General features: G+C 38.7%; 1 protein-coding gene across 12 annotated transcripts in view; it reads right to left on the bottom strand.

Annotated features, from left to right (window-relative positions):
- Positions 1-11,740: 11,740 nt before the first annotated feature.
- The window catches only part of LOC134213826 (dachshund homolog 2), a 136,258-nt gene continuing 125,583 nt past the window's right edge, over positions 11,741-22,415 (bottom strand). For all 12 annotated transcript variants that reach the window (XM_062693191.1, XM_062693197.1, XM_062693193.1 and 9 more), the window contains one exon: positions 11,741-14,290. In XM_062693191.1, coding sequence (XP_062549175.1) covers positions 14,160-14,290 — 131 coding nt within the window. In that variant the 3' untranslated portion in view covers positions 11,741-14,159. The remainder of the gene's footprint in view (positions 14,291-22,415) is intronic.

Genomic DNA, 22,415 nt, shown 5'->3' with positions numbered 1-22,415 from the left:
TGCACTGAATTTGAATTATGCGTACTTTCGCTATCAGCAGTTTCTATGATTACGTAGGAGGGTAACCCCAGTCAGTGGCGATAGAGTTGTTATGGTTAGAATGTAGCATGCCTTCGCTAGTGCCAGACTTTACGTTGAAGCGCGATAGCAGTTCTGATCAGTCATCGTAAGCTAGTCGTACATGCTAAACAACATAAACAAATCATCTGTACCTACTACACACGTTTTCAATGTTTGGGAGGGATCGTTAAGATGCGCGATTATTCGATTCGCAATCTGGTGTTTTTTGCGGCGGGTTGCTGTCGCTGAGCTACACTGGGTTAAATATTTTAGGCTGAAGTCTATTCTGAATCAGTACACAACCATCGTAAATACATTTAGTACCTAGTTCGTACTTTTGAGGATATCCGCTGTAGATGTCTTTCGTCACAAAAATTTCTGGGGGTTCACTCTTTGCCTGCTATTCGCACATGTGACGATTGGGCAAAACAAGCATCCAATAGATATTCAATTAGCAGAAAAAGAGCTAATCATGGTGGAGGTTGGTACTCGGATTCAGATGGTTTTTCTGCAAATGTGAGCTTAAGGTGGTCTTGTTGTGTAGGGGTTAGACCTGCATCGATTGAAATTTTATCGTCGGCAGCGTGATAGATCATTTTCAGTCAGCGGCGGTGGCAAGGTGGCGTGGGTCGGCGTGAATCTATTTCATGTATCAAAATTCGCCGGAATTTCTTCGATAGTCCCTTCAAAAATTTTTTCACGAATTCTTCAAGAAGTTCCTCCATGATATGCTCCAGAAGTTCGTTCAGGAGTTTCTCTGGTGGTTTCTTCCGGAATCCCTGCGGAATTTTTCCCGGGGGTTCCTCCATAAATTGCTTTGGAATTTCTTTTTTTAAATTCTTCCGGAGTCCAGAAATTCCGCTAGGAGTCAATCCAGAAATTTTCTCGTGAACTCCATCACAAACTTCTCCAAGAACTCTCAACAAATTTCTTCAAAAACTACACCGTAATTCTCACGGAATTCCTTTAAAAATTTACATGGAATTCCTCCTTATCTATCGCTCCCTTTCGGGCTTCTCTTCATGAAAATCTGATAGAAATTTATTTGCAGAGTGGTAATGTGTATAATTATTTATCAGTGTTATTATTGAGTACATCATCTGTACCGTTGTGTTCTATGTTGTAAGAGCAAATGTAATAATAAAGTTGAGTATCAAAGAGTACAAACGTATTATGTAATTCTTCACCCAACGGGCGGTTGAAATTTAGAGTGGATTTCCTAATAAACTCTCGAAAAAACATCCAGAAGAGTTGTTGAAAAAATCCAGGAGAAGTTCACGAGTTTGGGAAAAAATTAGACGTATTTTACGATGGACTTCCTGGAGAAATCATCAACACATTCCTATGCTAGAAGTTAAAATATTATTCAAGGAATTTCGCGGGGAATTTGAAAAAAAATCATAAGATGTTCTGATGAAAATAAAATAAATAAACTCATAACTGTAAGAGTCAATGCTACTCCGACAGGTGAGTGTGGTAGCACAATGCTCGACAGTTACCCCCTGAGGTATTGCTAGATTGTGGATCGCGGAGATCTACTAGTGCAAAAGGAGTTGGTTTTAGTGAGTTGGAAGTGGTACCCCATGTCGTTTATCCCAGGTGTCCGGTTTAGAGGTGTGCGCCGGTCCGAAAATTGTCGGTGGCGGCGTTTGTCAGAATTTTGTCCGGCGGCGGCGTGTATCGGCGTGGCTATTTCATTTTTTCAAGTTTTTTTTTTTGATTTTTTAATTTTATTTTCAAGACATTAACAAGAGAATCTTTAGAATTTCACGGGAAAAGTCTGAGGAACTTCCTCACAAAATTCCAAAATTATTTATTCCAAAATATTAATTTGGAAATTATATTCGAATTTTTCACGGAAACCACCTTGAAATATAGAGAAATCTTTGTAAATTTCATGGAAAGAACTCACAAGGAAAAATATTAGTGGAAAAATCTTTAGAATTTCTATGAGAAATTGATCCAGGAGAATGTTAAGAAAATCCACGGAAAGTTTTTTGGAATTTCTGTTTAATAATTTTCGATTTATACTCAGAAAATTCTGCGGAATATGCGCGAGAAACTTTAAGGAGTTTCAACGGGAGATCATTGAGAGATGCTCCGGAGTTTTCAAGAAAATGTTTCAGAGCCTCCGCGGAAAACTGTTAGGAAGTTCCATAAGAAAATTTAATGGAATTAGCATTTTTTTTCAATTTTTACACGGAGAAAAATGTGTTAGAATCAACCGGATTCTGCAACAATAACATTATTTAGGGTTGAATCAACCATACGCGATAGTTCACTGGTTTATTTCTACACCAAAAGACTAAACACAGTCTATTTGATTCAATTATCGTATATTTTTTTACCATGCTCAGCTATCACTATCAAATAATCAGGGATCGTAATGCCCACTCATTCTCACGAGCAGAGGATGCTCGCTCACGCAGATTTTCACCTGGAAATCATTTTGCGGGAAAGAAAAAAATTCCTGATAAGAGATAGTTATTTTTCCCTCACTGTCAGAGCCGCGAAAAGTTGATTTGCTTGTTTTTTTTTTGCTTCTTTTATATTTCTTTTTATTCGTGCCTTACCGAATGCAAAAAGTAGTCACGTGGGGGTACGGCTAGAGTGAGCGCAACCCAATGCCATTTTTGTTGGTGTTCTGGGTTCGAACCTCGTTGCGGTCTTAATTGCGGAAAAATTTCGCAAAAAATGAGTGGGGCTAAGAATGATAAAACGAAAAAATAATTTCATCAAGTAGGCACGATTTTCGTTTCTTTCAGACCTGTTAGCGATGTTTGATGCAACAAACGAAACAGTTGTTTCAATCGTACAAGATTCTTCTGCGTGTATTGAAAACTCTTCAAAAAGTCCACGAGGAATTTTATAGAATTTCCACTAATCCTTTTCAGAATTTAAACATTTAATTTCTAAATTTTTACGAAAAACTGACATTCTTTGTTTTGCTCATAGGAAATTCTTCAAAAATTATTCAGAAAATTACTAAAAAATGGGAAAGGGTCGTTTAGCCGAAAATCATACGACGGAAAGATATTTCGTGCGAAACAGTTATAAATGACCAAAAACCGTTGTCTCTAATAGGTTGTTCGGCCGAAATAGTCGTTTTGCCGAATGAGTCAACAGGCCGAAAATGCCGTTTGGTCGTAATGTGTCGATTGACAGAAAAGGCCATTTGGCTGAGTGGATCATGCGATTAAATCACCGTCGAACCGACGTGTCACTGACACTCTCTAATTGTCCCACACTTTTTAACGGTCAATCGCTTTTGTAGGCGATCGCTCCTGTCAAATGAGCTAGGACATAACTCCACTGCAATGTTAATACCGGTAGGTTGGTTGCTGAGCTACGAAAACTTCGCGAGCCATTATGGGGGTGGCGGTAGTGCTCGATAATTTTTCATCATGGCGCCGTGGGCAGCAAATTTGAATTGTTTTCCATGGGGTGACACGTCGGTTCGTCGGGGATTAAATGGTTTTTCAACCAGGCAGACATTTCGGCCAATTGACCTTTTCAGCAAACGGTATTTTCGGTCAAATAACCTATTTGCCCAAACGACTTTTTCAGCCAAACGACCAAACGATATTTATTTCGGCTAAATGACATTTTCGGCCAAATGGCCCTTCCTGTCGTTTAGTCGAAAGCCATTCGGCGAAAATCTATTTCTTCGAATGCCGCTTGGCCGAATAACACGGTAAGCCGAATTCCATTTGGCGGAAACGTTTGTCCGTTGTTTCTTTGAGACGAAAATGGTTTGACCGAAAATGTAATTTGGACGAAAGCGACATACAGCGAAAAGGGACATTCGGCCGAGCTGTAATTCGGACAACAAATTTGTTTGCCCTAGCAACCCTTTAGGCTCGGGGCCCTCCTTAGCCTAACGGTAAGATGCGCAGATGTCCATTTCGGCCAAATGGCTAAATGTCAAACGACTATTTCGGTAAATTGAGCTTATCGGCCAACGGATTTTTTTCAGCCAAAGGAACTGTTAAGCCGAACGATATTTTTGACAGTATGTACCTTTCGACCAAAAGACATTTTCGGCGAAATAACTTTAGGCTAGATGGGCTTCGGTTAAATGGTTTGTTCGGTCAAATGCCATATTTGGCAAAACAACATTTGGCTTTCGGTCAAATACCGTTCTGTCAAACGACCCTTCTTCGTTCACAAATTCTATTTCAACGAAAAATTCTTCGGGTAATCCTTCAGAATTTGCACTTGAAGTTCTTCTTAGTTTTTTTTTTCAAGAAAATCGCTGGTATTTTCACGAAAAATTCAGTTTCAACGTGATGACTTGGGGATATCTATCGGGAAATTTCGCGAACTTCTTCGAATTTTAATCAGCATGGAAAATCATAGTTAAGCGGCGTGACAAATTTTTAAACGGCGGTCTTGTGGCAGCAGAGCAAAGCATTTTCGTAACGGTGGCGTCTGAAAACCCGTCTGGTCATCATCAATGGAAGCAGTTTCTAATTTACAATTTACTCTCAAGATTCGGTGATTGAGTGGATGCTGTAATTCGTTTGAAAGGCGCATTTTCGGAAATAAATCCATTTTTCAGAAATTTGATTTAGAAGGATTATTTCCAAAGTACAAACGATAGTGACATAGAATTCATGATGTCAAGTAAAAGTAACTCCCAAAATTTTGATTTTGTAACTTTTAGGTAACTTGGAAAAGTGAAAAATAGGGAAAAATAGGGAAAAAAACGAGCAATGGGTAATGTTTTAAACATAACCGCGAGTAGACGTAGGACTTATATTAACGTAATGTATTATAAGTATTGATTTTGGAAGCAACAACTACCATGTTGTGTAGAATTATTAGCAATTTGTTTTTTCAAAACTTCTGGAAATAAAACTTATAATTAAATACATAATCAGAATTTCGTTGTTTCTAACTATTAGATCCTTATTACTCAATCAAATGTAGAATAGTTGTAGGTTTCTTATTGATAATAGTATTTAAAGTTTTAAAATTTTAATAATCAAATTTTTAGACATGGGCAATAGGTGCTATTTTGAGGGGACTGTCCTATTTTCCATCTCATTGATCATATATTTATCTTATCGCAAACAATAAAATACAGCACCAATTTCGTTGCTTCTTATTGCTAAAATGTGTGCTTACTGCTGAAAAAATCACAAAAATAAGAAACAAGTCAAGGTGCAGTAACCTTACTAAAATAAGGAATGTTCTGGTAATACGTCAATAAAAAATTATTTATTTTTTTAATTTCTCAGAAAAAAAAACAAAGTATAAAATTCTTCTTTAAAACATTTACATGTAATACGGCTACATTGTCTAATCTGAAATGGATATGGATAGCATCATTGCTGATTGTGTATCATTTAATTGCCAATGTCTTCTGCGAATGAATGAAAGTCAGATTAGTTGATTTTTTTTATGGAGAATCATGACTGTTGTGCGAACCTTTCTGATAACCTTATCTTCGATTGAGTGGAATGAGCTTCTTAGTATGGTTCGATATCGACCGTTGGATGGAGAGGACAGTGGAGATCCGGAGGAGACTGAGGCAGAAGTCTAGTTCAACTCCGAAGCTCTTGGATATAAATCCTCTATTCCGGAAGCAACCACCAGGCTCACATCCACGATTATTCCCAATTAAATTAGGCACATCTCATCGTTGGAATAACTTACCACATTTATTAAAAAACACTTTATTTGGGAGATACAAACAACATACACTTTACTACTATGTATTTGAACTTAAAAACTAACGAATTAAAACTGCGTATGACGTTGTTGCCCAGTGTTCTTGTCGGGGAACCAAATCCAACTGTCGATCGGGCATCCTTCAGTCGAGGTCAAGGTTCGGCTTGTAAAGAGTCGATAAATGCTGACCGGAGAACGAGGGACTCGGTTATCTATCCAGTTGCAGGTGCCTACGCAACACATGCGTTGATGGTGATGATGTTCTACGGATGGCGATTCGTAGAACATTCGTGAGGCTGCAGATCGATTGTTGTTTGGCGGTGGTGATGATATAATCACTGCAGATACCAGAGGTTGAACCAGGGATGTAGTCTGGGTGGGTAGATCTAGTTTGTTGCGAACATCCTCACCCACCCAGAAAGATTTCTGAAAAGAAAAAACAGGAATATCCTCTTCGACAGGGCAGGGGAATGGACGGGGGTTGGGGGGGTTGGACGAGACGATTTGAGTTTTTGGTTCTTCGTTGCAATCCGGTAATGGCAAGATGCAACGATGATCCAAAAACGATGATCCAAGGATTCTTTCTACTGGAACCGCATCAGAGGGACATTGTCGTCTTGTATCACGACCAATCTTCCTATTTCCACCGGAACTGGTGGTTTCTGTGGGGTTTGAGTAAAATGCCTTCAGCGTGTTATAATAGATTCACACATCAGCGTGTCAATCGGCGAGCAGCAAGCCATGATTTTGCACCTTCCAGTCAGACCTCCGCGGCGTGCACACGCATTCATCGGGAGTCGCCGTTATAACTTCGTTCCGGCAATTTAGAGACACACATTTTGGCGATCCTGCCAGTCTATTTTTTGGATCCTGTCGCTGATTTCATGAGGTGAGTTGAATTCAAGTGGTTAAAATGTGACGTGATGTGGTAAAAATTTCAGTTTGCAAAATCACAAGACGCGTCTCGAAGACCGTCGGAAAATGGTTTGTGGTTTGCTAAATCACAAGATTGGATTTGGATTGGATTGGATTTGGATTGGATTTGGATTGGATTTGGATTGGATTTGAATTGGATTTGGATTGGATTTGGATTGGATTTGGATTGGATTTGGATTGAATTTGAGATGGATTTGGATTGGATTTGGATTGGATTTGAATTGGATTTGAATTGTATTTTGATTGGATTTGGATTGTATTTGGATTGGATTTGATTGATTTGGATTGATTTGGATTGATTTGGATTGATTTGGATTGGATATGGATTTGATTTGGATTGATTTGGATTGGATTTGAATTGATTTGGACTGATTTGGATTGATTGAATTGGATTAGATTTGGATTGGATTTGATTGATTTGGATTGATTTGGATTGATTTTGATTGATTTGGATTGATTTGGATTGATTTGGATTGGATTTGGATTGATTTGGATTGATTTGATTGGATTTGGATTGATTTGGATTGATTTGGATTGGATTTGATTGATTTGGATTGATTTGATTGATTTGATTGATTTGGATTGATTTGGATTGATTTGGATTGATTTGGATTGATTTGGATTGATTTGGATTGATTTGGATTGGATTTGGATTGATTTGGATTGATTTGGATTGATTTGGATTGATTTGGATTGGATTTGGATTGATTTGGATTGATTTGGATTGATTTGGATTGATTTGGATTGATTTGGATTGATTTGGATTGATTTGGATTGATTTGGATTGGTTTGGATTGGATTTGATTGGATTTGGATTGATTTGGATTGGATTTGGATTGATTTGGATTGATTTGATTGATTTGGATTGATTTGATTGATTTGGATTGATTTGGTTTGATTTGGAAATTGATTTTATTAGATTTGGATTGATTTGGATTTTATTTGGATTGGATTGGATTTGGATTGATTTGGATTGGATTTGGATTTGGATTGGATTTGGATTGGATTTGGATTGGATTTGGATTGGATTTGGATTAGATTTGGATTGAATTTTGATTGGATTTTGATTGGATTTGGATTGGATTTGGATTGGATTTGGATTGGATTTGGATTGGATTTGGATTGGATTTGGATTGGATTTGGATTGGATAAGATTTGTGTTGAATTTGGATTGGATTTGGATTGGATTTGAATTGGATTTGGATCGGAGGTCTGACTGGAAGGTGCAAAACCATGGCTTGCTGCTCGCCGATTGACACGCTGATGTGTGAATCTATTATAACACGCTGAAGGCATTTTACTCAAACCCCACAGTTTCCAACACTTGGTTCTTGCTTGAAGTTGGCATAAATATTCCCGGCGCCATATGCGCCAGAAGTCTTGGAGCTTTCGTTGCATAAGCTGGTATTTATCAAGCCGATTGAGAGGAATGTCTTCAAGATTGGGCTCGGGTATTGCTTGGAGTGACGTTCCAACAAGGAAATGCGAGGGAGTCAACGGTTCCAAGTCTTCGGGATCCTCCAACATAGGTGAGTGGCCGTGAATTTAAACACCCTTCCACCTGTATGAGAAGTGTTGTAAAATCTTCAGCTGAAACGGGATTTTCGCCGACAACCTTCAAGAGATGCTTCTTCGCTGAACGAACTGCGGCCTGTGAGTTGTCGGAATAAATATCGCTGCATTTTCCTCACCTTGACACAAACCGACGAAAAGCTTGGAGAAAACGTTCAGTGGACAAATCTGTGACCGACTCCAGGTGCACCGCCTTGGTACACATGCAAATGAAGAGGGCGACGTAGGCTTTTACTGCGGGTCGTCGTAGGGCTGGACGGATGTAGACGGGTCCAAAAAAATCCACGCCTGTCCGGGAAAATGGCCTTGCAACCGTCACTCGAGACGCTGGTAGACGACAGTTGGTTTTGAACGGTAGCATTTCAAGCATTCGTGAATAATTTGCCTGGTAACACTTCTCCCTCCTAGCGACAAGAATCGTATTCTGACTACAGCCAGCATAAGCTGTGGACCATCATGTAGAAGCCTTTCGTGGTAATGCTTTAACAACCAACGAGTAAAAGAGTGTCGAGCTGGTAATGGAATGGGATGTTTGCTCTCTTCGGCTTCTTGTGATTTATTCCAACGTCCACCGGCTCTCATGATTCCATCCTTTGAAAGAAGTGGACTATACCACCGTAGATGTGAATTAGATGGTAAAACGGTTTTATTGATAATCTCCTTCCATTCTCTATAGAAGACCTCATTTTGAGCTCTTCTAAGCTGAGCTTGCAACTACCATTCGACGTTTTTCTTCCTCTCCTTCCTCTCCAAAACTTGTAGGTGCTTTTGGCCAAAATTCTGATCGTTGTTCCAACCACGTTGGACCCTGCCACCGGAATCGGTTTTCCACGATTTCTGCTGGCGGAACTCCCCTGGATATGAGATCAGCTGTATTGTTCACACCAGGTACGTGCCTCCAGTGACCCTTTTCGGTGATTTTTTGTATCTTCGCTACTCGGTTTGCCACGTATGTAGTCATCGTAGATTTTAGGGAAGTTTCTCGTAGAGCTGAGCTGCTAGTAGTGCTCCACACAGTTCTAGCCGCGGAATCGATTGACATTTCAAGGGTGCTACACGTGACTTAGAGGTTACAAGTCGGACTAATACCGCTCCATCGACATTATCACTCCATACATAAACACATGCTCCGAAAGCTTTCTCTGACGCGTCCGAGAAGCAATGTATTTCGACAGATTTCCGTACGAGTGGCTAGAAAAGGAGATGGCTTAGTTCCATACGTCACGGTGTTGAGCTCTTATGCCCCAACTTCTTCAATCGGTGAAGATCTCCACAGAATACATTGGAGTGGTCTATCTGCTTCGCAAATATTGATTTGACGGAACATTTTTTCCACATCAGACACCAACACGATTTGTCGAGTACGGCTTCGCAAAATTATCAAGCAATAGCATTAGTATGGTGCCTCAAATGGTTTTAATTCCAAATATTTTTGTGTCGGGTGAATTCGTTGATAGTTCAGCTTCATTTTTCTAAAATATTGTTACCATTAAAACGTTCTTCGATTCATCGACAGCTATACTGCCGTTCTACGCATAATTGTCCCATGTACATAGGGAATCTTAGCAAACATGGGACAAATATGCGTATGACGGCAGTATAGTGCCCACTTACCCCGTATTTTGACTTGCTCCGGTGTACCTTGCATAAGCACAGCCAATTCTAGAACGAATGGAACCACGCATAAAACATGAACATCGGTCAACACGTTCGTGAGTTATACTGCCGTGAATCACAAGTCAGTCTCATCTGTATATGAATCCCATATACAGATGGGACTGACTTGCGATTCACGGCAGTATAGCGCTTCAAAGGAAACGCAAAATCTTTTTTATATATAGAGAAGAAGAAGCTAAGAATAAATTCTTGCTTGGAAATGTATAATGTCATGATGCGTAATAGAAAAAATGTTCTTTTTATAAATTGTACAAAACTCCTGCTGCTTAAATAGCCTTCAATAGCTCATTTATTTTCATTTATTTAGTTTACATCTAAACAGATAACACTGAATCAACAATTTGACGCCACAATACACGGTTCGAGGCCGCATCTCTCCATCCTCGGATACGCCCCACGCTCGCCAAGTCGTTTTGCACCTGGTCTGCCCATATCGCTCGCTGCGCTCCACGCCGTCTCGTCCCTGCCGGATCGGAAGCGAACGCCATCTTTGCAGGGTTGCTTGCAACATGTCCTGCCCATCGTACCCTTCCGGCTTTAGCTACCTTCTGAATACTGGGTTCGTCGTAGAGTTGGGCGAGCTCATGGTTCATTCTTCGCCGCCACACACCGTCTTCTTGCACACCGCCAAAGATGGTCTTAAGCACCCGTCTCTCGAATACTCCGAGTGCTTGCAAGTCCTCCTCGAGCATTGTCCATGTTTCATGTCCGTAGAGGACTACCGGTCTTATTAGCGTCTTGTACATGACACATTTGGTGCGGTGGCGAATCTTTTTCGACCGCAGTTTCTTCTGGAGCCCGTAGTACGCCCGACTTCCACAGATGATGCGCCTTCGTTAGGGTGGCTCAAATTAATATGGGAAAAACTTTTTTCAATTTTTTTGATGGGCCGCCATGTTTTTCGGTTCAATTTGATGCCCTGATTCTCTGGACAAAATTTCAGCCAAATCGGTCAACGTTAAACTCGTTGGAAGTTTATATGCAAAATGTATGCAGAAGCATCCCAAAACAGTGAATTGCAGTTGGACGGCACCACTCACGATGTAGAACTATGATACTCACTCAGATCTTGAAGATTTAATAGAATGCTGTTATGAAAACCGCGAGAAGATTAGAGTTTGCCCGGCTAAGTTATTAGCATATCTCTGAAGTGAGGTTTGAGCAAATTTCGTTTCTTTTACCCTTGAAAAGAAATAAATTCACCTCTACAGCACACCAGTAAAATGCTAATAACTTTGCCTAAAAAACTCTAGTCTTCTCGCGATTTTCAGCATAACATTCTGTATTTAATTCTACAAGAACTGGATAAGTATCATGGTTCTTGATCGTAAATTGTACCGTCCAACTGCAAATCACTATTTTTGGATATTTCTGCATACATTTTCCCATATAAACTTCCAACGAGTTTAGCACCGCCCAAACGTTGACCAATTTGGCTGAAATTTTGTCCAGAGCATCAGGGCATTAAATAGAACCGAATAAGAGGGCGGGCCATCAAAAAATTTGAAAAAGTGTTTTTTGAGCCACCCTAGCCTTCGTATTTCTTGACTAACGTTGTTGTCAGTTTCAGTTTCAGAAGATTTTCAAACGGCGGCTCGCCGTTCGATTTTTGACACAGGTCTAGTAGGGGTTGGGCTATCATGCCTATCTAGAAAGTAGAAGGTAGTGGGTTTAAGTCCCAACAAGACACGTAAATTATTTTTCGCAAATTTGGTATCAATTTGTCCATTTCGGAAACATGTGCTGTGCATATGCGCAGCCAAGTTAATCAATTTCAGGGTTAAACAATGTGATACTGCACTGGGAACACAAAAAGGAGTTATCTATTTGTATTTTGGTATTTTATTTGACCTTTCTAAATAGCACAGAGCATTCCATTTTACAGATTGTTTATCATTCATGTTTTTTTGATTCTGTTTATTTGCAGTTGCCATTCGCTATGTGGGTTTTTATCTGTATTATCATATCGATATCGTCAATTTAGCAATTAAAAAGTGGAACGTCCACTTCACTGTTTGTTTGTTTTCTGCAATTGAATATTGGGTTCTGTGAGTGATGCTCGTTTATCGCACAAACATGCTGCATCGCTGTCTGTTTAATTACCAGGTTGATTTTTCATGTATTTTTCTTTCCTCACCATTAACAATAAGCCCTTACATACATAGAAAAACAGAAATTATTCGTTGCGAATAATTAAACGTGTCACCGGGTCTGGGTTTTTATCTGATCATTATTTGTTGCCATATTTTACCACCAACCACTCCTTGTTTCTACGTTGAATTAATTATTTCATTTACGATAATATTTATATGCATGTATAGATACAATATATGCTTGATAAATAGCGATTGATTTCTGTTGTTTTACTAAGTGTATTTTAAAATACGAAAAAATAAATAAAAGTCAAAGTCGACACGATTTGTTTGCGCTTGGTTGCTGTTTTGGTTTGACATATAAATGCGGAGGGGAAATATATTTATAAAAAAGTGAGAACGGATCTCCCAATGCTCTTTGTATGCGGGGGTGATTCTGTGTTTAGCTTGTCTGTATGTGTGTGTGTGCTTACTTTTGCTCGACAATTGATTAATCTTTGTACAAAATTAGGATTTTAAATAAGGCTACCTAGTCTATAGTAAAACACGAACTAATGCAGCAGTGTTACCGATGATAAACTAAAAAGTATGCTTTCCCGAGATGGTTTTATGCTAACGATCACTATCACTTGGTTGTATTTACTAATGCTTGATTATAAACATAGATTTATCTGGAAGAAACTAACTCGGAAAAATACTAAGTACCTCCATGATGCTTGTTCGATTATAAGTGCGTTTGTTGTATTCTCATATCAGTGTGTTCGTAAGTTGTTAGACTTCCTGTCTACCACTTACTGTTGCTACAGTTAAGATTCTTTTCATAAAAACACGAAACTATTCACATTGTTTAAAGTACGATTTTAAATATGTAGTGTTGCGAATTTCATTTACAGTACGGCTTTTATCGAATAAAAAAGTTTTACTTTTCTCAATCAGACAGTTGAAGATATTAAGAAATCAAGGTTTACATCGTGCTGTTACACGTTTCCGTTCACCTGATTTGGCTGAACGGAACAAAATATATTTGTGCTACTTCAGTTGTACTAAACATCATTAACATCTTATTTTTTTTCTAAAATAAGTTACAGAAAAACTTTATTTAATAAACGAAGGTTGTAAAAATCGTATCTGCTTCTCTCTCCAGCGTGCAGTTTTGAATTGGTTGAGATCCGGATCTAGACAAGCTGTAAATGGATTTCACAGCTGCTGATTTTGATTCAGTAAATGTAAATTTACTGTTGCCTCTTGACAGCCGAACTAATCTATTTCTAATTTGCGTCATGTTTCAGTTTTCTGATTTTAAATCAAATGTCATAAAAGTGTCATAAATACATGCTCGTTCATAATTACATACCATGGTCATCATGGTTCCTGTTCATCGTGCAATATTTTATGAGAACAAAATATGTGATAAAAATGTTTTATCTCTGAAAATCTATCTTCTGGGGTGTTAGTTTTGTGTAATTCAAAGTAGTAAGGAAAAGGTTTATTATTTTTCATGAAAATTATCAAACATTGCAGATATGATTTTGAAAGATGCGGTATTTTGATGTACAGCAGTTTTGTTTCTTATGTGTCATAAACCAAAAATTTGGCTTCAACAAGCTAATGACTGAAATTTTTAAATTACTGATTAAAAACGTTTTTTTTTCTCATGTGGGAAAGTGCTACAACGAACCTTCTGAATCAAAGATAAAACATTTATGATCACATATTTTTTTCTCAGGAAACACTGTACATCGCCTGGCATCAATCAGAGAAGTAAATTAAAGGTATAGAGCCTCGGAAATGATATCGTTGCACGTGTTGCAACGAATGAACTCACTTATCTTGCATTGAATTCGAATTAAATGTTTTTCGTTTTTTCTTCATTCGTGCGCGTTCCTTCGAGTTCGCTTGCTCATTTAGCTCTTAGTAATATAATTGCACATACAGGTTTCCCAGCGTCGAAGTTGGCCATGACGCCAACGCTATGGCAACGATGTCCGACGATGATGACGACGACGACGACGACGCCATGGGTTGCTGCGAGAGGAGTAGAAGTAACTGCCGGAGAAGAGGACCGAGAACGAGTGCAGGGACGCCACCACTGCCGCTGCTCGTCGCCATCGAGTGCGATGAAAAGATTAGCCATAATTGCTGGAACTAAGTGGCACTGCTGTACAGTACGGAGTTTTTGTAGTAATTGGAACGATCTTGAAGTGGCCCTTTGACATCGCCTTCGGCCGCCTGTTGTCGCACCTTGCGCTCCAGTTCCAGCTCCTGGGCGAGCGATTCTGGAAATGGAGAAGAAAAGGACGATTTAAAAATAGGATTACAATGGCCACAGCTGAGATTAAAGCATTGGTTGCCAAGCTTATGGATCACGCAGTGAGCTTATAATTATTTCACATACATTAGTTTTATATAAGTTATGAATACGTTTGCTTCTTTTAATCATTTTGGTAATACAAAGGTTTCGCACGAATTTGATAAATCTAGCCAAAACCGTCATTTCCTTTGAAGAGTTTGATTAAAACTGATAATCATAATTTTTTGCTGAGGCCAAACTTAATAACACGTGGTAGTAATTCCTCTGCCACATTGTGACAGTTTGAGAACCCCTGCAATAATGGTGGTTCTTGAATCATTCCATTTAAAAGTAAAAAGGTCAAGTATGCGAAGAAGGATAATTTCACCGGTGGAACTTTTTTCCAAACCCAAATCGCTCAAGGGGTCCATCATATTCAAAGAAATGGGAATGACACCTGGCAGTTATAAAAATCAAATTTCTTCTTTCTTTCAAGCGACATGCAAGGTTTGAGCACCAAAAACACTCTCCTGATGGTAATCTGATTTAAATATTCATCTAAACCTAAACATCACAAGGCACAAGAAGACGCACGCAAATGGCAGCAATTTTGAGTTGGTGAAATTGCGAAAATACCCATCTCCGGCAAAGAACAAAACAAGAAACACTTCCATCAAACGGAGGAGCACACTGACTGCTGGAATGGAGCTGGGAAGACAACGGAGAGAGTGCAACAACAGGCACAGCGTCGAGGGACTGATTTGTGATGAAGAAATCCGGTCTGGCGAGGGGGTTCACGTTATTATGTCGCAATGAGGAGAAGGGGGTGTACGTACGTATGTTTAATGGTTATGGAAGAAAAAAGAAAACGATTAAGTCAGAACGGAAAATGCAGACACGTGGGAGTTATCATTGAGAAGTTGAGATTGCGACAGATTGATATGACTTGTTTTGATTATTTTTACGGTAACTTTGTTCGTGAGTAAGTGTGCCATTTGGTTTCAAGCGCAACAATAAATTTGTAAATTAGGAGCATGTTTTTACCCATACCGATGAAAGCTGTATGTTCAAATATTTAGAGGAAATGAAATTACAATCAAGAATTAATAATTTATAATATATAATAATATAATTTCATTATTCGTTTCATTCGATTTTGTACAAATTTTTATTCTTCGTTTCCTAATGGTTTTTATGGATCGTACAATCTGCACTCTACATGTCAAGTCTACAAGTCAACTTTTGTAAATTTTTGTTCAAAGTTTTCTCTTCTTGTGTCTATATTATAATATAAGAAGTACATACATACATAAGAATTGTTAAGTGCTTTAAAGAAAGAGCGGCGTTAAAAATGTATTTCCTCATAATTTTAGGAAAAAAGAATTAACTTTGTGCAGCATTCTATACAGAATAAAAACAGGCTTAATTTTTTCAATTTCAGATTGTGCCGAATTGAGATTTGAGATTTTTGAGTGCTCGAGGTCTGTGTGACTTCCCAATCAACATTAATAGTAATTAAAGCGACCCATCCATGTTGCTACACGGCATGAATGTGATTCGATCTTTGTTCATTTGGAATCCCGGAGCTGATTTGGTGTCTTTCTCCACATATCAAGCTCTATCTGGAATAAGGGCGAATGTCATAAGAGAGGATTCTCTTCATCGACATCCCCTCTTTTCAATAAAAGTGACAAGCAGCGGATTTCTTTGTGGTTTATCATCTCACCACGATAGAAAACAATGCGAACTTGCATTCTGGTGATAAACTGATAAACTGCAAATAAATCCTCCGCTTGTCACTTATATTTAAAATAGGGGAAGTCGACGAAGAGAATTTTCTCTTGCGACATTCGCCCTTTTACCAGATAGAGCTTGATATGTTCTTGTTGGGATTCTCTTAGCCCACTTTCGTCAGCGTTGAAGATCTGACAAGGAGACAAATCTCCCTCCCGAATCTGTGCAGCAGTCTTTCTTGTATTTTTCAACAACAGAAATATTGCTGGACATTTTTTCGCCACTGATTTTCAGTAAGCGAATGCCGTTGCGTTTGATGCATTTCTCCACATAGCCACGACTTCCGTATTCCCCTGTTGCAATCATCTGGTTGAAGAACTTTTTTGCTTGGACTTGTAGCATCTCTTGGCTTACCGGTTGGTGGCGCTGTCGTTTTTGCAAAAACCAGATCTAGAGAGCTTCGTCAACCTGTGGGCACCGAGGATTTTTGAAACGCTTCCGCTTTGCTAAAGAATGAATTATTGGCAGTGGCTGATTTTCTACTCGCCGCTTCCTCATCTAGGCTCTATCTTATATACGCAAATAGCCAGCATGAGTTAACCACCTGAAGTTTGTAAGGCGAAAAACATCTAACGCGCAGAGCCGTAGCGTGGAATTCAGGCGCCCTTGGCGAAACCTTTACTGGTCGCCCCTTTCTTGCTTAGGGAGATTTAGAAACAATTATTTGCGTGGCATACCGAATTATTTCTTTATGAATTAAGCCTCAATGACTTTTAAATGTTCCAATATAGAGGTAGGAAGTAAGGGAAGAGTAAGGAAGTAAGGAAGTAAGTCATAAAATTCCTAGAAATCCATTGCAATGATCCTGATTTTTTGAATTCAATAAACCTACGCAAATATCTACTTGATCCAGTAGTGCCCGGATTCTCGGCTAAAAAATTCAGACTCGCTTGTTGTGAATTCACGCACAAGTGGATCTAGCTAGGCCAAAAATGTGTGCTGGTCGGTGATTGGAGGGGATTAGTACAAAAGGTCGAACATGTTCTAGCATACCACAAAAAGCCGAAAACCCAGAAGGCTGAACCATGAAAGGCCGAATAGTACTAAAGTCTAAATATCAAAATGTCGAATAATACGAAAGGCCGCATCATTACAAAATTTTCTTTCCACCAAGGGAACTTGGAATACTAAAACAATTATCCTTCATTTTTATTATGCTATCCCATAAAGAAAAACTTGACAACGTGTTTTGCAACTACCAGCGATCTAATCAATCTTATTTTCATTATTATCTTATTTATTGAAAGAAGATGTATGATGGTGTTTACAGGCTCAATCTTCATCACAGTAATGAAAGGATGTACATAACTGAACACTGTATACGTATAAATATTAGGTTAGCAGTTTTAAGTAACGGAGTAATCCAAGAGGTCTCTTGTTTTCTTCCTTTGTTGATGTAGTAAACTAATCATCATCATCATTAGTATTAGGAAAAGTCAAATTCTGAAATCTGATGCAAGAACCCGAGTTGAATTTCACTGGATGCATGGCTCATAGAACTGATTCGCCGATTTGCATCAATGTACGAGTGGTGCGCTTCATGACGCATGGCTGTGCCAATGATGCGCAAACTCACGATCTAATTCCAATTATTATGTTTTTAGCTAAAATCTAAGTCCTAAGACCCGACGAATTTCGTTTCGCCTAAAATTGATTTATTCTCTGATTTCTTCCCGAGTGATGCAGGAATTTCTGTTTCATTTATATGGGAGCCCCTCTTTCCAGAAGAGGTTACCACTTTCCAGAAGGGTTACCACCGAAACATATCTTCTCTTCAAAAATCTCCACATGCCAGATTTGGTTGTGTTTGCTTGACTAATTCTCGTGTTATGAATAAATTGGTGTTTCATTTGTATTTCCAAAGGATAGAAAGGACTCGAACCATCTTAAGAACCTTCCCCGGCCCCAAAAACCTATGCATGCTAATTTCTACGTCGATCGGTTCAGTAGTTTCCGACTCTATAAGGTTCAGATAGACAGAAATTCATTTTTATGCATATAGAAGAAGAAGAAGATGTGATTCAAAAAAGGCCGAATGAACTCGGCAGAGCAACAAAGTGGACCAGAGCGAGCGTGCGTCGGCCTTATGTGGTTTCGGTCTTTTGTAATTCGGCCTTTTGTGGTTTCGGCCCGTTTTTGCTTTCGGCCTTTTGTAGTAGACCCGATTGGAGCGCTATCGGAACTAGACGAACAAAAAACTTGGATTGGATGACCTTCAGAATCGCCAACTTCAACTCTGGAGTGAATTGGTAGATGGTCGGAATAGCGATTGGACCTAGTCGTATCAAGAAAAACCCAAGTCTGGAGTGGGTTGATTAATGGCCACAATAGTCTTCAGTCTGTCGGTTAAGTGGCATTTGCTTGGACCAATGTCATCATTATTGAAATCTGTTGATGCAAATCATTGTATCCTGTATGCTGTAAGATAAGTGACGTTATTTGAAATACTCATCTTCGTAAAGTCAGTTAATACAGAACTAGGTAAGAGAAAAAATCACGCGCATATTATCAATCCACATCGAATATTCAGCATCGTCGCTTTGTCTTTTCACTATTACAAGATTCAGGTTTAATAGTATCGGAAATGTCAAATGTGTCATCAAATGCGATCGTTTTCGGACCTCAAATAGTTTTTTTTTTCGTCTAAGACGAATTAAGTACTGTCCATTTAATTCCACCAGTTAATTTTCGTTATCTTTGCAGATGCGTATTTCGACCACAACTGTGTGGTCGAAATACGCATCTGCAAAGATAACGAAAATTAACTGGTGGAATTAAATGGACAGTACTTAATTCGTCTTAGACGGTTTAATACATTCCACTAAACGAGCTTAATATATTTTTCTGAGTTTTTTTTTTCTAAAATTCACACAAAATCCCTAAAACTACTTCAGTGTATATATAGTGTATATATTTTTACAGTCTTCTCTGTGTTTTGCCTTTAGCGTATTGAAAATTCGCCTTCTGGAGCTTCCTCCCCAGAAGCCTGTTCCGTACTCCTTGCCATTTGCATTTCCTCTTCTATCTTTTTCTCCTTCTCCTAATCCGTCAAATGAATTATGTAAAAGACAGTAGGGAAGGCGATGGCACAAATCTACTAAATTGAGGGAAACGTGCCCCCTGAGCCGACGTTCTGATACCTGTATGAGTTATTAACGGAAAAAGGGCTCTCCGGATACTAGTCGAACAGTTGATTGCGGAATCGTTTATTACAGAGGAAATAGTCTGATCGCTTGAATCTGAATCACTTTGAACCAGTGAGTTTGAAAACATTTTGTGATCATTTCCCATAGCGACATTCTTGGTTTTGGCGCCCCCCTAAGGCCTGGCGCCCTTGGCGGGGGCCAACCTAGCCAACCACATGCTACGGCGCTGAACGCGGGTTTTCTCAACCGTAGGAACTTTTCACGAAAAACTATTCGGTACCGGTTATGCAGGAAGGTGTTCGCTACTACGCCTACCAAATATTTTTAATAGGTGCCTAATTTTGAGAAATCGAACCTTAGATGCCTTTCACCATACTGATATCAGTTAGTTAACTCCTAGTGTGCCGCTGTAAGTACGCTCAAAACAGGCGATTCATTAAAATTAAACTTGTGAAATTGTTACACGAAATATCATTCTAGTCTCTTACACATTCCGCCTTGTTGGCCAATTTTTGTGAGAATGTTGTCCTTTGCATATTTTATGGGATAGATGGTAGATGCAGACCGAACTTTGTACTTCTTCATTATTTTACTGACCGGAACACCATTTTCAAGATTTTGAATAATTTTCAGTTTTATCCGCTAGCGGTAAACCAACACGGTTATGTTTTTTGTTTTGTTTACGCGACACACGATGCATTTTTCAACAATCCACCGACCTAGTCGACCTACTTGAATTATGAGTTGTGTAATATTGAAGTAGTTTTGACAGCTAGCTTCTTACTACAGGGTGGGTAAAAATATCCGTGTTTACTAACCAACACGTGTGCTTTCCCAAGGAGCAACAGTATCTTTTAGGCACAGCTTCTGGTAGACTAATTGGTTAGTTTTGGTACCTTTTTTGATTAACAGAAATAAAGAAACACAGATAATTATTCCCCACCCTGTACACACATACACCACAGACAAACAGACGTAACAGCTGGAACAATTTCCTGAAAAAATCATCTTCCGGTTACTTTATCACCATCTCGAGTGATTGTTACACAAAATGTGGTTCAGTACGACAATGTCAACAGACGGCGCTAGTGTGAAATGTCAACAAATCTGAAGGTGAACGATGCGCGCGCCTCTGTGTGAAACAAGTAATCCGTGCCGTTTAAAACAACCCCGTGAAACAAGCACTAGTTCTTGAAGCCAACAGCACTAGGTTCTTGAAGTTTAAAGCTCCGTTCATATTGTACCGTACATGTCGCGCGGGTATTTAATTATGTATCGCAAAATGATTTTCGATTGTGAAAATTTAAATTTCAATAACTTAAGTTATATTGTTCTGTTTTCGTCATTAATTCAGCATTTTACTTGCGGTAATAGCTGCCACAATATAATTATCATCAAAATCAGCAGAAATTATCACCGAAAAACCCAATAAATAAATTTCGATAGCCGCCACAATTTAACATGTTCTGGTAAGGTGCAATCTATTTGACGTTTGTCTTGTGTCGTTTGTCATCGCAGCGATCATCATCATCTTCATGAATTTATCATTATTGGCGAATAAAGGTTGCATGAAGAAGAAGTCTAAGGATAATATTTGAAAAAAATTGCACGAGGAAGGAGGAAAATTGCACGAGGAAAATTTCATACGGGAAGTTTTTTAAAACTCTTTTCAAACATTTTAGGAGCAATTTAATTAAAAACGGTTAGCAGTACGGGGCTGGACCTTCCTTCTACTGCATAATAAACGCAATTTTTCGATTTCAAATTTTATTTTGTGATATCACACTTGATACACTTGAAAAAAGTCCAACCCCGTACTACTTTCCGTTTCAAATCAAATTACTTCTAGACATTCCACTAAAAGAGTTTAAAATAAGCGGCCATTATAGCGCTCGTAACATGCTGTACATGACCACATAAACTGGGTTAAGCAAATTTTGGGATTAATTTCAAATATATTATAACTCTGTCAGTTATAATCCGATTTTGACAATTTAGGGGTGCCAGAACCGGAAATTTAATATTGTTTCACAGTATGTTTACAGGGCCGGCTATGGTCCTTCGAGGAATGAGTTTGTCAAAATCCGAATGAAAACAAACATTAAAGTCCGTCTCATTTACCGAAAAATTAGGGTAACCAACTTGATTTGGACCCCTACATATTTTGGACCCTCCTGTTGACATTTTATTGATATCTGAACTAAATTCAATGCCGCTGCTGAATCCCGCATGGTCTTTATGCAAATAAGATTGCTGCGAATGTGTTTGACTAGTTTCCTGTGCGAAAAATAACGATATTTGGATGAAATCTTAATGAAATCAATTTTTTCAAGAAGGCAAGCGTTACAATGCGTTACGCTTCAAAGCATACATCAATGAATATCTCAGAACGAACACAATCAGTTCATGTTGAAATTGCAAATTTGAATCGATGCAATCTTCTCATTGATGCATGTTAATCGAAAGATAAGACTTTGCTTTAGCTCAAATGACCTGTGCAAATTGAAAATTCATTTTTGAAGAGACTAAAAGGGGGGTGTCCAAAATGTGTACATTTGGGGGTCCAAAATATGTTGCACTTTCCAAAACAAAGAATATTTTCATTTCAGATAGTTAAAAATCTCAGCGATTTATAAACATCCGATGCCCATTTCAAACTTCCTTTTCATAAATAAGACTTTCATCTATGAAATTATGTGATTTTAGCTTGTATCACACGACTCATTTGAAAGATATAAGCGGATATTGGGTAGCACTTCATCTAGGGGTTCAAAAATGTTGCATACCCTAAACTTGAAAGCGCCAGTTCGAAGATTTAAAAAATACCCAGTCTTAAAAAAGGCTGGTGCACTTTCCGAAACCATTAAAACGTAAATCTATCAAAAGTAATCTTGCTCTGGAAGCAGGGTTATTCAATAATTATTGAACTGCCTCTATGAGATATGAGACAGCACACCTACTTTTCAGTTGACGAACTCAATTCATCTATCTGATCTTGACGCATTAGCTCTTTGGTTACAAACTTGAGCTCACTATAATGTGGGCGTAGAAACTAAGATAAATTAATCTACTTAGTCATTGTACGTGTCATCGACAGGTGTTTTATGAAACAATATTGGAACCTTTTTTCTTTACATTTGATCTGATCCAACTGGAAGTAGATGTCGCATT

The sequence above is a fragment of the Armigeres subalbatus genome, chromosome 2 (genome assembly GCF_024139115.2).
Source record: "Armigeres subalbatus isolate Guangzhou_Male chromosome 2, GZ_Asu_2, whole genome shotgun sequence".
Lineage (NCBI taxonomy): Eukaryota > Metazoa > Arthropoda > Insecta > Diptera > Culicidae > Armigeres > Armigeres subalbatus.
The sequence above is the reverse complement of the archived record's forward strand: the minus strand, read 5'-3'. Positions and strand labels throughout refer to the sequence as shown.